The 15,514-nt window shown below is 42.5% G+C and overlaps 1 protein-coding gene across 1 annotated transcript in view; it reads right to left on the reverse strand.

Moving 5' to 3' along the window:
• The window catches only part of LOC124255821 (translation elongation factor 2-like), a 31,819-nt gene extending 16,613 nt beyond the window's left edge, over positions 1–15,206 (reverse strand). The window contains 7 exon segments of the mRNA XM_046689755.1: positions 758–896; positions 1,160–1,273; positions 2,552–2,785; positions 4,039–4,232; positions 5,513–5,697; positions 9,346–9,620; positions 15,016–15,206. Of these exon segments, the coding sequence (XP_046545711.1) occupies positions 758–896; positions 1,160–1,273; positions 2,552–2,785; positions 4,039–4,232; positions 5,513–5,697; positions 9,346–9,620; positions 15,016–15,018 (1,144 nt within the window). The 5' untranslated portion in view covers positions 15,019–15,206.
• Positions 15,207–15,514: the final 308 nt, after the last annotated feature.

Consider the following 15,514-nt stretch of genomic DNA (forward strand, 5'->3'; position numbering starts at 1 on the left):
CAGACACTGATTCATACCTGCAGAACAAAGACACTGATTCATACCTGCAGAACACAGACACAGATTCATACCCGCAGAACACAGACACTGATTCATACCTGCAGAACAAAGACACTGCTTCATACCTGCAGAACACAGACACTGCTTCATACCCACAGAACACAGACACTGATTCATACCTGCAGAACACATAGCCACTGCTAAATACCTGCAGAACACAGACACTACTTTATACCCACAGAACACATAGACATTGCTTCATACCTGCATGACACAAACATCCATCGTTTATCAATGTATGACAATTCAATCTTCATCTTTACATAAAAAGATTTCTCATTTTGACAAATCAGGATTTGAACGAGTGTAGAAGCAGTTAGCAATAGTCCAGCCGTATCACGGTCACATATATATAACTGGATCGGGCAAACCAAACATTCACCCTCCTGTCTAGTCACCTCATATATGAAGGTGTGGGAGATGTGGACATCTTGCTGAGTGTGTCTGAATGTATCGCAGATCGAATCATACATAGAAATACTGCATGTATACTATCATCCCTAATCGGTTTGGAATACGTCATTGACATAAGGGAATTGGTTTGAGACTGGTAAATAAAACTGGAATATTAGTCAGCAAACAGCTTGAAGATTAAGAGACACCTATGCTTAAGAATCAAAGGATTGAGGCATCTATAAAATGTAAGGGGCGCTCTGAAGGATTGACCTAGCAAGAAGTGACAGAAGAATACACGTACTGGTGGCACACTCGTCCGTCAGGTCTCCCTCATACAGAACCTCCATCTTCCTCTCCTGGGCCGTGACGGGGGAAGGCAGGTGGAACACCATCATATTCAGGAGAGTTTGACCGGCGGGAAGCCACTTCTTCAGAAGTACCTGTCACAGGTATTCATATGATAAAGGTCAAGGATCAAAACACCAAAGTTGTAATGTCTGAAGTACGTTGATAAAACGACGTCATATATAATGATCCCCTATGTATCACAGACGTTACTTCTACACATGATGCTTTGAGGAAGAGATCATATGATTATAACTGTACAAATCAAGCTGGTTAATGCAATGGCTACCGGTTCTGTTCTGTGTGTGTAATTATACCAACTTCACTTACTACTATACATTAATGTAAAATCACCTACAAGTAAAAGGTCATTTCTTCTGAGTTGTTTCTCGGAGTCGGAGAGATAGAAGTTCATGGTGACAGCGAACTTGATGATATCATCTCGGCTGTTCCTTGTACATACGTTGAATAACTAAAACAGATGAGCGACATACAAGCAGGATATCGAAGACTATCACAACTAAATGTACGCTGACAGTGTGGGAGTGAGAAAGGAATATGGCGTGAAGGCAATATTGCAGCAATACCACGGCGGAGAAGAGGACGGGTGGACTTCATGTACTCGACCAGGGTATACAGAGAACAGCCTTGCCAACAGTACAGGAGGAAGGTAAAGGAACAAAGACTATATGAGCCCGTGAAGTATTGATGATTAGATTGTATAGAGTGATTAATATGTTGTGTACAGAAGTGTGTGAAACATTGATGATTGATAAAAAAGGACACGTGGTGGATGTACGTAGTCCTAGTGTTTATTAGCCCGTGAAGTATTGACGATGAAGTATGAGAAGAGTACTCAGACACAACCGTAAGAACGTAGTGTATACAAGCCCGTGAAGTATTGACGATGAGAAGAGTACTCAGACACAACCGTAAGAACGTAGCGTATACAAGCCCGTGAAGTATTGACGATGAGAAGAATACTCAGACACAACCGTAAGAACGTAGCGTATACAAGCCCGTGAAGTATTGACGGTGAGAAGAGTACTCAGACACAACCGTGAGAACGTAGCGTATACAAGCCCGTGAAGTATTGACGATGAGAAGAATACTCAAACACAACCGTAAGAACGTAGCGTATACAAGCCCGTGAAGTATTGACGATGAGAAGAATACTCAGACACAAACGTAAGAACGTAGCGTATACAAGCCCGTGAAGTATTGACGATGAGAAGAGTACTCAGACACAACCGTAAGAACGTAGCGTATACAAGCCCGTGAAGTATTGACGATGAGAAGAATACTCAGACACAGCCGTAAGAACGTAGCGTATACAAGCCCGTGAAGTATTGACGATGAGAAGAGTACTCAGACACAAACGTAAGAACGTAGTGTATACAAGCCCGTGAAGTATTGACGGTGAGAAGAATACTCAGACACAACCGTAAGAACGTAGTGTATACAAGCCCGTGAAGTATTGACGATAAGAAAAATGACAATATCACATATATTTATCGTAAACATTGGGGGAATATATAGATTTTGAAAGCGCTGCAACGGTTATCTCCCTAAATCGACATCACATGGTACCCGAGTGACTTAAGGATTACAGACAGCAATGGAATTAGGGAAGCGGGAAAGAGGGAGCCAAATATTTTTAAGCTTGTTTGCACCTCATTTGATATAAAAAGGGTAGTAGTAACTTTCAGAGGGTTCTTCAAGGCCTCCAGATTGAGATAGGAGTGCTCACTGTGTATATTGGCGTCAACACAAATTGTATGAAACCTCGGGTTGTGTTAGGGCTTTCGTTGGTAGTCCATTTTCTTTCTCTTTGGTTGTAGAAGTTATTACCCCACAGTTTCTGTTTCATGTCATCGAACTCGATCCTGAATTTCCCCGTGTACATGCGGGCAAACTCGTGAACGGTGAACGCCCATCCTTGCAATGCCGAGCCAAACGCTACTGATCCGTCACCAGGGGATACCTGCAGCGGGAAATGTGCACAGGTCGTACTTGAACATTGCATGGGAGATCTTAATGGCCTGCAGTTCCGTTCAAAACCAGGCATAGGATAAATACGGTACTTTCTTGTCTATGTAAGGGGAACCTCCAAATATGTTTTAAAGATATCTTAGCTGATTTGATTCATTTCTAAGGTACAAGCGACATTAACGAACGTTGGTACAAATAAAATCACGTGTGAGTTTATCACATAATGAAATGAGGGAGTGGGGGAGTTTTATGCCACATTTAGCAATATTCCAGCAGTATCACGGCGGGGGACACGAGAAATGGGCTTCACACATTGTGCCCATGTGGGGAATCGAACCCAGGTGACTAACCATGCTACCCCGACTCCCCATAATGCAATGAAGCTTCAGGAATCAACTGAAGTGATAGTCACATAACGATTGCTATGGAACAGTTACACGTTGTAAAAATAAAAAAATCCGTTTCATCTGAAACTTTAAACTGTATACTATCTGGATACGTGACAAGTAATGACATTCTACTGGTCACCAAGGTTATATACCAATGTCGTGGAGATGTTTGTTTGCTTATTGGTTGTTTAACGCCACACCCAGCAATATTCCAGCTGTATGACACCGGTCTGTAAACAATCGAGTCTTGACCAGACACTCCAGTGATCACCAATGAGCATCGATCTACGTAGTTGGGATGCAAAGACATGTGTCAATCAGGCCAGCGAGCCAGACCACCCGATCCCGTTAGCCGCCTCTTACGACAAGCACGAGTTGCTGAAGACCAGTTCTAACCCAGATCTTCACGTGTGCCGTGGTTACGAGAATTAATGGTAGTCGTCTGTACTCGATATTGTAATACAAATCAGCGATTTCGCTAGTATTATACAAATATGATAGGAAGATTTTGACGCCACTGTGAACAGTATTAGTATTGTCACAGTTTCAGCTCAGTGTGGGAGGGGTGACGAGGATCATTATTTATTGGTCAAAAGTCACAGTCATCGTCCAGATGTCTGGCGGACAACCGGGAAGTATGAACTCCCAAAAACAGACCTGAGTCTGCACACACTATGGACCATCGGTGCCCCTATGATTAGTATGTACAATGTCTCACTCTCTCTCTCTCTCTCTCTCTCTCTCACACACACACACACACACACACACACACACACCCTACCCTACTCACTCTACTCACTCACTCACTCACTATTATACCTAGCTATACTTGACAATATGATGCCTTGCTGCCTACCTTGTATTCCGGCCTGCCATAGACCTCGACGATCCTGTTAAAAGTCCAGACATACTTGGTAAGCAGCTTGTACAGCTCCTCCGGCTCCAGGTCCAGCTCCACTATGGACACGTCCAGGCGGGTCAGCAACAGCACGGGGCGGATCTCCTCCACAAACGCCAGCTTCAATAGCGCCTCGGTCGGACTTCCTATACCTTCACATCAAGTTGACGTGTTAAGGACGTCATGTGCCATGTATGACAATGTGAACTAATTGAGCAGAAATAGAATTTCTTTTCGCTCATAGCCACAGTGTTATAACTACTAGATAGAAAAAAAATATACTCTGAAAAAAGAAACGCAAAAGTAGAAAAAAAATTGAAATCTCTGACGGACTTTTCCTGACATTAATACCGAAAGAATATCAAAAATGAGTTTCACATGTCGAGTTGATTGTGATTTGTGTGTGAAGAATAAAGTACGGCAAAAAAATACGAAAAGATGGGACATACAAAACTGCAACCACGTGGGATCTTAGCGGCCAAAACCCACCAACATGAAATGAAGGTGCAACATGAATTGTTGGGTTATGAAAACAGTGGGTTATCTTTTGTCTGTCATCACAATTGTACAGCAAGTGAAAACATGCCACGACTGGCCACCATCTCGCATACTAGTATAACAGACGTGATACACACCCTGGCCAATTTGACGGCACAACGTTACACAGATGAAATGTTTCAGCCACATGTCCTTCCACTTATGCAACAAGCAAACGTCATTTTTTTATGACGACACAGCCTGACGCAACACGGTAAGACTGACAACGGCCACAAGGTCGCCATATCTAAACCCAATCGAACATCCATGGAATGTTCTGCGATCACGTCAGCACCACCCACAGATCCTGAAACAGTTGGCAGAAGCACTGCAGGAAGAGTGGGTGAACATTCCCAAGGATACAATTCGTAATATGATTGGTTCCATTAGGTGACACTGCTAGGCAGTTCTGGACTCTAATGGATCCATACAAGATATCTAGACATTTAATTGTTTCATGCGTACCATGATGAACCTCGGCCAGTGACAACTTGAACAATTGATTATGATCTGTTCATTATTTAGGCAGCACATGAAGTATACATCTAAAACACTTTTGCGTTTCTATTTTTGCAGAGTATATGTGTAGAAAAAGACCAGTACCGCTAATAATAGCAGAATAATGTAAGTCTGGTGATTTAAGGTGCCTCGAATGGAAACTTGATAGCTGACACTAATTCGAGAACTTAATACTGATTCCGTGATTAATCTTTATTATTTTCACTCTTTTTCCCCAAGTTCACATCTAGCAGATCCTCTGGACGTGAAGGCGCCGTTCTCCTGATGTTGTGCTATACTTTAGAACAAATGGATTTCAATTGTGTCACTCTCGTTCCCAGTTTTTATAGCAAAAGCATTACTTGCTGATTTGTTTACATATAATTGAACATGTTACCAGTGACGCAGTCGGCAACAACGATGCATCCATCAGTGATTCTGAGAGCGGAAGTGACCTCTGATGTGTTGTCCACGTGACCATCTGGGTCAATGAGAGTAATGAGAAACTCCTTGCTGTCTGTGTCCCAGTCAGTCACCAGCTTAGTGTCATCATCCCGTATCTCGTAACAGACGCTGGTGCACCTTGAACACAGGGTAGCAACTACATTTGACGTGACTGCGAGTGAGTTTAGTTTTACGCCGCACTCAGCAATATTACAGCTATATGGCGGCGGTCTGTAAATAATCAAGCCTGGACTAGACAATCCAGTGATCAACAGCATGACCATCGATCTACGCAACTGGGATATGATGACACATGTCAACCAAGTCAGCGAGCCTGACCACCTGTTAGTCGCCTCTTACTACAAGCATCGGTTACTGAAGATCAATTCGTAAGCTTTTCTGAGGCCTTGAATGTTGTAACCTTGATAGAAGAACGTTAGACCCTCTTTAAAATCTTGGTGAATAGGTCTGCTTTATGTCCAGTTCAGCTTTGTCTGTCAGACCATTGGTATATCTAAAGCTTCAGTTAAAGCTCTTGGCCAAATTACCTTGTTTTCATTTCGCAATTTTGAACAGAAATTCTGGATAAAGAAACAGATCCGCAAGAAGAAGAGCTCAGTTCGTGCCGATGTGGATACATACATGTACTATATTTCGAAATGTTTCCCTTCCCAAATGAACGTCAATGTTATTAATGAGTTCAACTTTTGTTTTCTCAGTAAACATTTGCTTTCATTTCGAGCTGAGCTGAATACACATTTTTACCATCCCGACGCCGTTTTTAAACCCCTCGTTTTAGAAGTAACAGCAGCAAAGCATTCATTTGCTAATTTAAATAAGTAACACTAATTGCCATCCACCTTAAAACGCCATTATATTACCTCATTACTTAGCAGGCTCAGCATACATTGTTACTGCTAGTTTGTATTTGAGTCAAATACCTCTTTAAATCCTATGTTTAATTGCTAAATGTGTTTGTCCCCTGTACAAGACTATTGTTATCTTTTCAAAGCATCAGGTGTGAAACAAATTTCCTCTCGGGCAATACAGTTGTATTACTAAGTTGGCGGTGGTATTTATATCACTAGATTTCATACAGGAATCCAGGAGCTGTTTTACAAAGTGAAGTTTGGTTGAACGTATTGAAATGTATCTAAACACACAACAGTTCAGTCAGTCGTGACAAGCGTCGTTCTCTATGTGGGACGGCGTTCCTGTTAATTTCGGAATTGGGAGTCATGTTACACAAGTCTGCCTCCTGTAGATTTGGTATCAAGTCACTACAACCAAAGCCTGCATTGTCTGTTGTAACACACGGCTGAATAAGCATCCTGTCTGTGTCTCACCTTATCGTGCTGGCATTACCATACTCATTTCAAGAAACAGCACAGTAAAGATAGGAACAAAAACAAATCTACTATACTGAGTCAAACTAGAAACTTCACAATCACATATTAAATTATATATATAAGAAACGGCACAGGAATGTGGTATACAGTTATCATTTATTTGTTATGGTCGATAGGATGAACTGAGAATAATGACAATGCCAAAACCGGTTCCATGTGGTTACAGAATGTATCAACAAAAGGCGTAAACAAAGTGCCATGTCACAAGAAATTAAATCTGATGTTTCAAACGTTCAGTAGCGTGTGTGGCCACCCTGTGCGTTGGCGCCTGCTCATGGACTGTCTGATGCGTGTAAACACATTATTGGGGAGTCAGCGCCATTGTTCCTGCAAAGGAGCACCAAGATCCTGCAAATTCTGGGGTTGGTTTCTGAGACTGCGCAGACCTCTACCAATTAATTAAGCTCATCCCAGATGCGCTTGACTGGATTGAGATCAGGTGACCTTGACGGCAAGCAAAGAACGTTCATTCCTGCTTTCTGCAGGCAATTCCCGGTCAAGATGGCTGCATGGGGTCTGGCATTGTCATGTTGAAAGTGCAGACCTTGACCATTTGAGGTCATGAATGGAATACGTTCGGGGGCTAGCACCTGGTCGCGGTAACCTGCAGCATTAAGGTTCCCACGGATAACCAGAAGTCGGAACGGGCAATCCCACAGAAAGCACCCCAAGCCATAACACTTCCGCCCCCAAATCTCTCAACTTCCTGTACTGAGCATAACGTTCACATTACGATTCACCAATAGACTGATGAAATGAACAAATGTTACAGAATAAACGGTTAATAAATAATGATGAAATAATATGATGAAAAGGAGCCCAGAGACTTTCTTCATTTTCAACCTGAAACTGTGGAAATCTAGACTAACCACATATTTAAGACTTCCATGGGCTTTCTTGGATATATTTGTCTTAGCGTTTGTAAGACTAATTCAGAAACTGAGTTGTTTTCACTGCCATGGTCTCCTACTCTAAAATCATTCATGCATAACCAGAAAACAACAACACATAACTACAAGGGTCGGGTTGGTAGACTGCACAATGACAATTAAAACAGGAGCGCCATCACTGTTTCTTATCCGGTATAAATCAATAAACCTTTAACTGCATTCTTTCAAACGATTTTATTGATTTGTGCCTATGTAATGAGCAGGTCTTACCGTATATTCATCGACGGTCCTATTGTTTAGTATATCGATTAGATTAATCAATCAGACTTCTTATTTGTCTTCCAGTGTGTTTAAATTAAACGCGTTTGTCGATTTGAGTTTGGTATTTGATTACAAGAGATACGGAATAATACACAGTAATGATTCGCATGTTTCATCCAAGCCTATTAATTACTTGAGTATTGTCTATGTGTGAATCTCCCAGCTGGCCGAGGGAAGGGAGTTAACTCTATATTACTATCTAGGTAGTTAACACCCTTGTTTTGGGGAAGGCGTGAATCTCCACAAAATAGGTACTTCTTAATAATGCTGTGTGCAATAAATCCAAACTGGCACAGCTTCATAAAATGCTGACGTCACATTGACGTGTACCCAACTACACCGAAGTTACTTCACAAGGGATCCTGATTCCATTTTGTACACAGTTTATCTCGCGCATGACCTTCAAAACCAACAACACATCAAAAGCTCTCTCCTGAACTCGAGTTTGGCACGTATCTAGAATAAAAAACGCATTCAGTTTATTCAAACGAGACTATTTCAGCTGAAATAATTGTTTTCCTGATTAATACGACGTTGGGGGAAGTGTTTGTGCCGTAGGACGTTCTTGTTGTGTTTGGGACAGCATGCGGAAGTCCAAAGGCCACTGGCGATATTGCTGCTTGTTTCAATCATGATAAAAAGGTGTAAGTTGATTGACGTCTGTTTTAGCAACATAGCGTTGGCTGAGTGGGTTAGATCTCTGACTTTGTGTGTTGGATATTATGTGACTCTGAGAGTGTGGGTTCGAATCCCAGATGGGACTCAACCTAACAAGAGAACTAGAATCTGTACTTCACTGAGAAAGACGTGTAATGCCAAATATAACGTGAGTCACATTTGACCACTTTCTAAATGGCATTGGGTAATCTATTTTAGTGTTGTTATATTTTTCAAAACCATAGTTTAATGTCGAATGGGTCCGGGGTGTATATATTTTAACAACGGATACGATATACCGGGTAACTGGATTATTCAACAGTTTGGGAAGAGCTATTTTTGCCGAAAAAAGCTATTTTGGGCCTATAGCCAAAACTCATTGTCTACCTACATTTACGTAAATCGCAAAGAATCATTTGCCTTTAAAATTAAGTAACAGAAAGTAATAGTTACAAAGAGCTATTTCCCATTTTCCAGCAAACATGAATGAAACAGATTAACAAACTTACGTCGTTACTCCTTGTGGAGTGTCTTCATCTTCCTCTTCATCATCACTATCAGTACCACCATCATCGTGATATGTGGACGAGTTCCCCCTTCCATTCCCCCTCCTTCCTCCCTGTCTGTCCACCTTGGCACCACCCCGAGAACTGTCATTGGCTTTTTTTATGATGTCCTTGGCGTACGAGGTCTTGCCTACACCTACTTTGCCTACGATGCAGACGTTGCGAATGTTCTTTGTTCGTCGAAGAAGCTTAAGTACATCCGTTGGGTCCAACGTTGACTGTTTAAGATAAATATTGTGTAATTAGTAACGGGTAATCCAAGTTACAGGCTTTTAAGTGCATATTGTTGCTGCAGCATGATTCGTATTCCATTTAGCGTGATGTTTTCTCTTCAAAACAAAGTAGGGGAACCTGAACTTTCAATTTGGATGGGAAGTATAAGCGTTATCAAACTTCTCAAAGACATCTTATGAAACACTACCATTTCTCTTTATCGCCACCAACGATATGGGATGCACGTGCAAAACGCAGTCGCCCCATACACGTGCTTTGGGTGTCATTCTTGATTTTGACGGTTATCAACAAGGTCGATAAGTCACTGTAGACCATTAATTTTGACAATCATCTTGCATCACACAGCTGTTAGTGTTTGTTTTGTTTGAAAATGGCAATCGTACACATGCACATTTCACGTCATACACCAATCATCTTTCAAGAGCGATTCCTGTACCAACAAACAACTGTGGTGATGCACTCTCCAAACATTCATTATTATCATATCAACAATGATTGACTCCGATATATCTCCCAATTATATCAATCGTAAATTAAAAATGAAGTTCCCCTACTTTTTTCAAGAGTATATATACAATGGCAGATTTATACATTCTATGCCCTAATTTGAGTCAGTTGAGAAATTGTGACAAGTCGGTAAACTATGCAGGAGTCTGTGTGCTTGTCGTATGGCTGAAATATTGCCAATGTGGCATTAAAGATGAATTCACTCACACACTGTGTACACTAGTACAAATAGCAATAATATACCTAACCTTCTGTTGTCAGTAGTATAGGTAGACATAAATGAATACAGCATATGTTTCGACCCACCCCCCAACCCACCATTCCACTTCCCACGACCCACGAAGACCCCTAGCGAAGCAACTGAGTTCGACGCACACACATGCACTCAAGCACATACACACACGAGCACACTTACGCGCACACGCGCACTTTGACATATTTTCATAAATCCTGGTTCATGGTATTCTATATTCCTGTCACTGTTCGTGTATCTTCTGTTTCGCTCGTTTTACACAACATTAAACTGAGAATGAAAGTCAGATTCATCAGTCTGTAGAGTGTCATCAACGACACAGCCACCACCATCAACATGACCATCATCCTCATAGATACAACCCGCCCTTACCGTACCAGTCCAGATATACAACATGCAAACTACTCATAGACTCATAGATACAACCCGCCCTTACCGTGCCAGTCCAGATATACAACATGCAAACAACTCATAGACTCATAGATACAACCCACCCTAATACAACCATACAACACATGCAGCTACAACCCGCCCTTACCGTGCCAGTCCAGATATACAACATGCAAACTACTCATAGACTCATAGATACAACCCGCCCTTACCGTGCCAGTCCAGATATACAACATGCAAACTACTCATAGACTCATAGATACAACCCGCCCTTACCGTACCAGTCCAGATATACAACATGCAAACTACTCATAGACTCATAGATACAACCCGCCCTTACCGTGCCAGTCCAGATATACAACATGCAAACAACTCATAGACTCATAGATACAACAGCCACCCTAATACAACCATACAACACATAGACTCATAGCTACAACCCGCCCTTACAGTGCCAGTCCAGATATACAACATGCAAACTACTCATAGACTCATAGATACAACCCGCCCTTACCGTGCCAGTCCAGATATACAACATGCAAACAACTCATAGACTCATAGATACAACCCACCCTAATACAACCATACAACACATGCAGCTACAACCCGCCCTTACCGTGCCAGTCCAGATATACAACATGCAAACTACTCATAGACTCATAGATACAACCCGCCCTTACCGTGCCAGTCCAGATATACAACATGCAAACAACTCATAGACTCATAGATACAACCCGCCCTTACCGTGCCAACAGTCCAGATATACAACATGCAAACAACTCATAGACTCATAGATACAACCCGCCCTTACCGTGCCAGTCCAGATATACAACATACAACACATAGACTCACCCGCCCTTACTGTGCCAGCAGATATACAACCCGCCCATAGATACAACCCGCCCTTACTGTGCCAGTCCAGATATACAACATGCAAACTACTCATAGACTCATAGATACAACCCGCCCTTACCGTGCCAGTCCAGATATACAACATGCAAACTACTCATAGACTCATAGATACAACCCGCCCTTACCGTGCCAGTCCAGATATACAACATGCAAAACAACTCATAGCCCTTACCGTGCCAGTCAGATATACAACAACTCATAGACTCATAGATACAACCCACCCTAATACAACCATACAACACATGCAGCTACAACCCGCCCTTACCGTGCCAGTCCAGATATACAACATGCAAACTACTCATAGACTCATAGATACAACCCGCCCTTACCGTGCCAGTCCAGATATACAACATGCAAAAACATAGACTCATAGACTCATAGATACAACCCGCCCTTACCGTGCCAGTCCAGATATACAACATGCAAACTACTCATAGACTCATAGATACAACCCGCCCTTACCGTGCCAGTCCAGATATACAACATGCAAAACATAGACTCATAGATACAGACTCCAGATATATAGATACAACCCACAGACCTAATACAACCATACAACACATACAGCTACAACCCGCCCTTACCGTGCCAGTCCAGATATACAACATGCAAACTACTCATAGACTCATAGATACAACCCGCCCTTACCGTGCCAGTCCAGATATACAACATGCAAACAACTCATAGACTCATAGATACAACCCACCCTAATACAACCATACAACACATGCAGCTACAACCCGCCCTTACCGTGCCAGTCCAGATATACAACATGCAAACTACTCATAGACTCATAGATACAACCCGCCCTTACCGTGCCAGTCCAGATATACAACATGCAAACAACTCATAGACTCATAGATACAACCCGCCCTTACCGTGCCAGTCCAGATATACAACATGCAAACTACTCATAGACTCATAGATACAACCCGCCCTTACCGTGCCAGTCCAGATATACAACATGCAAACAACTCATAGACTCATAGATACAACGCCCTTACCGTGCCAGTCCAGATATACAACTTACAGTGCCAGTCCAGATATACAACATGCAAACTACTCATAGACTCATAGATACAACCCGCCCTTACCGTGCCAGTCCAGATATACAACATGCAAACTACTCATAGACTCATAGATACAACCTGCCCTTACGTGTGCCAGTCCAGATATACAACATGCAAACTACTCATAGACTCATAGATACAACCCGCCCTTACCGTGCCAGTCCAGATATACAACATGCAAACAACTCATAGACTCATAGATACAACCCACCCTAATACAACCATACAACACATGCAGCTACAACCCGCCCTTACCGTGCCAGTCCAGATATACAACATGCAAACTACTCATAGACTCATAGATACAACCCGCCCTTACCGTGCCAGTCCAGATATACAACATGCAAACTACTCATAGACTCATAGATACAACCCAGATATACAACCAAACTACTCATAGACTCATAGATACAACCCGCCCTTACCGTGCCAGTCCAGATATACAACATGCAAACAACTCATAGACTCATAGATACAACCCGCCCTTACCGTGCCAGTCCAGATATACAACATGCAAACAACTCATAGACTCATAGATACAACCCACCCTAATACAACCATACAACACATGCAGCTACAACCCGCCCTTACCGTGCCAGTCCAGATATACAACATGCAAACTACTCATAGACTCATAGATACAACCCGCCCTTACCGTGCCAGTCCAGATATACAACATGCAAACAACTCATAGACTCATAGATACAACCCGCCCTTACCGTGCCAGTCCAGATATACAACATGCAAACTACTCATAGACTCATAGATACAACCCGCCCTTACCGTGCCAGTCCAGATATACAACATGCAAACTACTCATAGACTCATAGATACAACCCACCCTAATGCAACCATACAACACATGCAGCTACAACCCGCCCTTACCGTGCCAGTCCAGATATACAACATGCAAACTACTCATAGACTCATAGATACAACCCGCCCTTACCGTGCCAGTCCAGATATACAACATGCAAACAACTCATAGACTCATAGATACAACCCACCCTAATACAACCATACAACACATGCAGCTACAACCCGCCCTTACCGTGCCAGTCCAGATATACAACATGCAAACTACTCATAGACTCATAGATACAACCCGCCCTTACCGTGCCAGTCCAGATATACAACATGCAAACAACTCATAGACTCATAGATACAACCCACCCTAATACAACCATACAACACATGCAGCTACAACCCGCCCTTACCGTGCCAGTCCAGATATACAACATGCAAACTACTCATAGACTCATAGATACAACCCGCCCTTACCGTGCCAGTCCAGATATACAACATGCAAACTACTCATAGACTCATAGATACAACACCACAACCTAATACAACCTTACCGTGCCAGTCCAGATATACAACACAACACATGCCAGTCCAGATATACAACATGCTACAACCCGCCCTTACCGTGCCAGTCCAGATATACAACATGCAAACTACTCATAGACTCATAGATACAACCCACCCTAATACAACCATACAACACAGTTACAACCCGCCCTTACCGTGCCAGTCCAGATATACAACATGCAAACTACTCATAGTCTCATAGATACAACCCACCCTAATACAACCATACAACACAGCTACAACCCGCCCTTACCGTGCCAGTCCAGATATACAACATGCAAACTACTCATAGTCTCATAGATACAACCCACCCTAATACAACCATACACACACAGCTACAACCCGCCCTTACCGTGCCAGTCCAGATATACAACATGCAAACTACTCATAGACTCATAGATACAACCCACCCTAATACAACCATACAACACAGCTACAACCCGCCCTTACCGTGCCAGTCCAGATATACAACATGCAAACTACTCATAGACTCATAGATACAACCCACCCTAATACAACCATACAACACAGCTACAACCCGCCCTTACCGTGCCAGTCCAGATATACAACATGCAAACTACTCATAGACTCATAGATACAACCCACCCTAATACAACCATACAACACAGTTACAACCCGCCCTTACCGTGCCAGTCCAGATATACAACATGCAAACTACTCATAGACTCATAGATACAACCCACCCTAATACAACCATACAACACAGCTACAACCCGCCCTTACCGTGCCAGTCCAGATATACAACATGCAAACTACTCATAGACTCATAGATACAACCCACCCTAATACAACCATACAACACAGTTACAACCCGCCCTTACCGTGCCAGTCCAGATATACAACATGCAAACTTACCATTATGTCGATGCTATTCCTTGTGCCACCTCGATGCCTCACCCTCAACAATCACCTGATTGTGTAAGGAGCCGATTGTCTGGGAATCAAGCTGATACGAAAGGTCAACGTGAACAGCGAGCTTTATCGCCAGACATTGTCAGACTACGACTTCAGCCAAAGCATGCGTGACCATCAACCTCTCGTCAGTTTCAGAAAATGACACTGTTCAGACAAACACTTGTCGATGGAGGATCAATACAATTTGTTTTGCTGATGAATATTTGATCCCTTGTTTTGCCACATGGGAATTTAGTGTCATTAAAGCGGTAGATATTAGTACAATGTGGTTTTAACAGGGGCCACCGTGGAGCCAGATACGCTCGCCTTTTAGCGGTGTTATCAATATATATGTAGTCGACATCGTACAAACGACTCTGATGATTACAGAAAAGGTTTTCTAGCTAATGTTCAATGAAGCATCTAACGATTGGTATACTGGTTCCGATTCAATTCTGAG

This window comes from Haliotis rubra, unplaced genomic scaffold (assembly GCF_003918875.1).
Source record: "Haliotis rubra isolate DU_JTF1 unplaced genomic scaffold, ASM391887v1 Scf61, whole genome shotgun sequence".
NCBI classification, from domain to species: Eukaryota; Metazoa; Mollusca; class Gastropoda; order Lepetellida; family Haliotidae; genus Haliotis; species Haliotis rubra.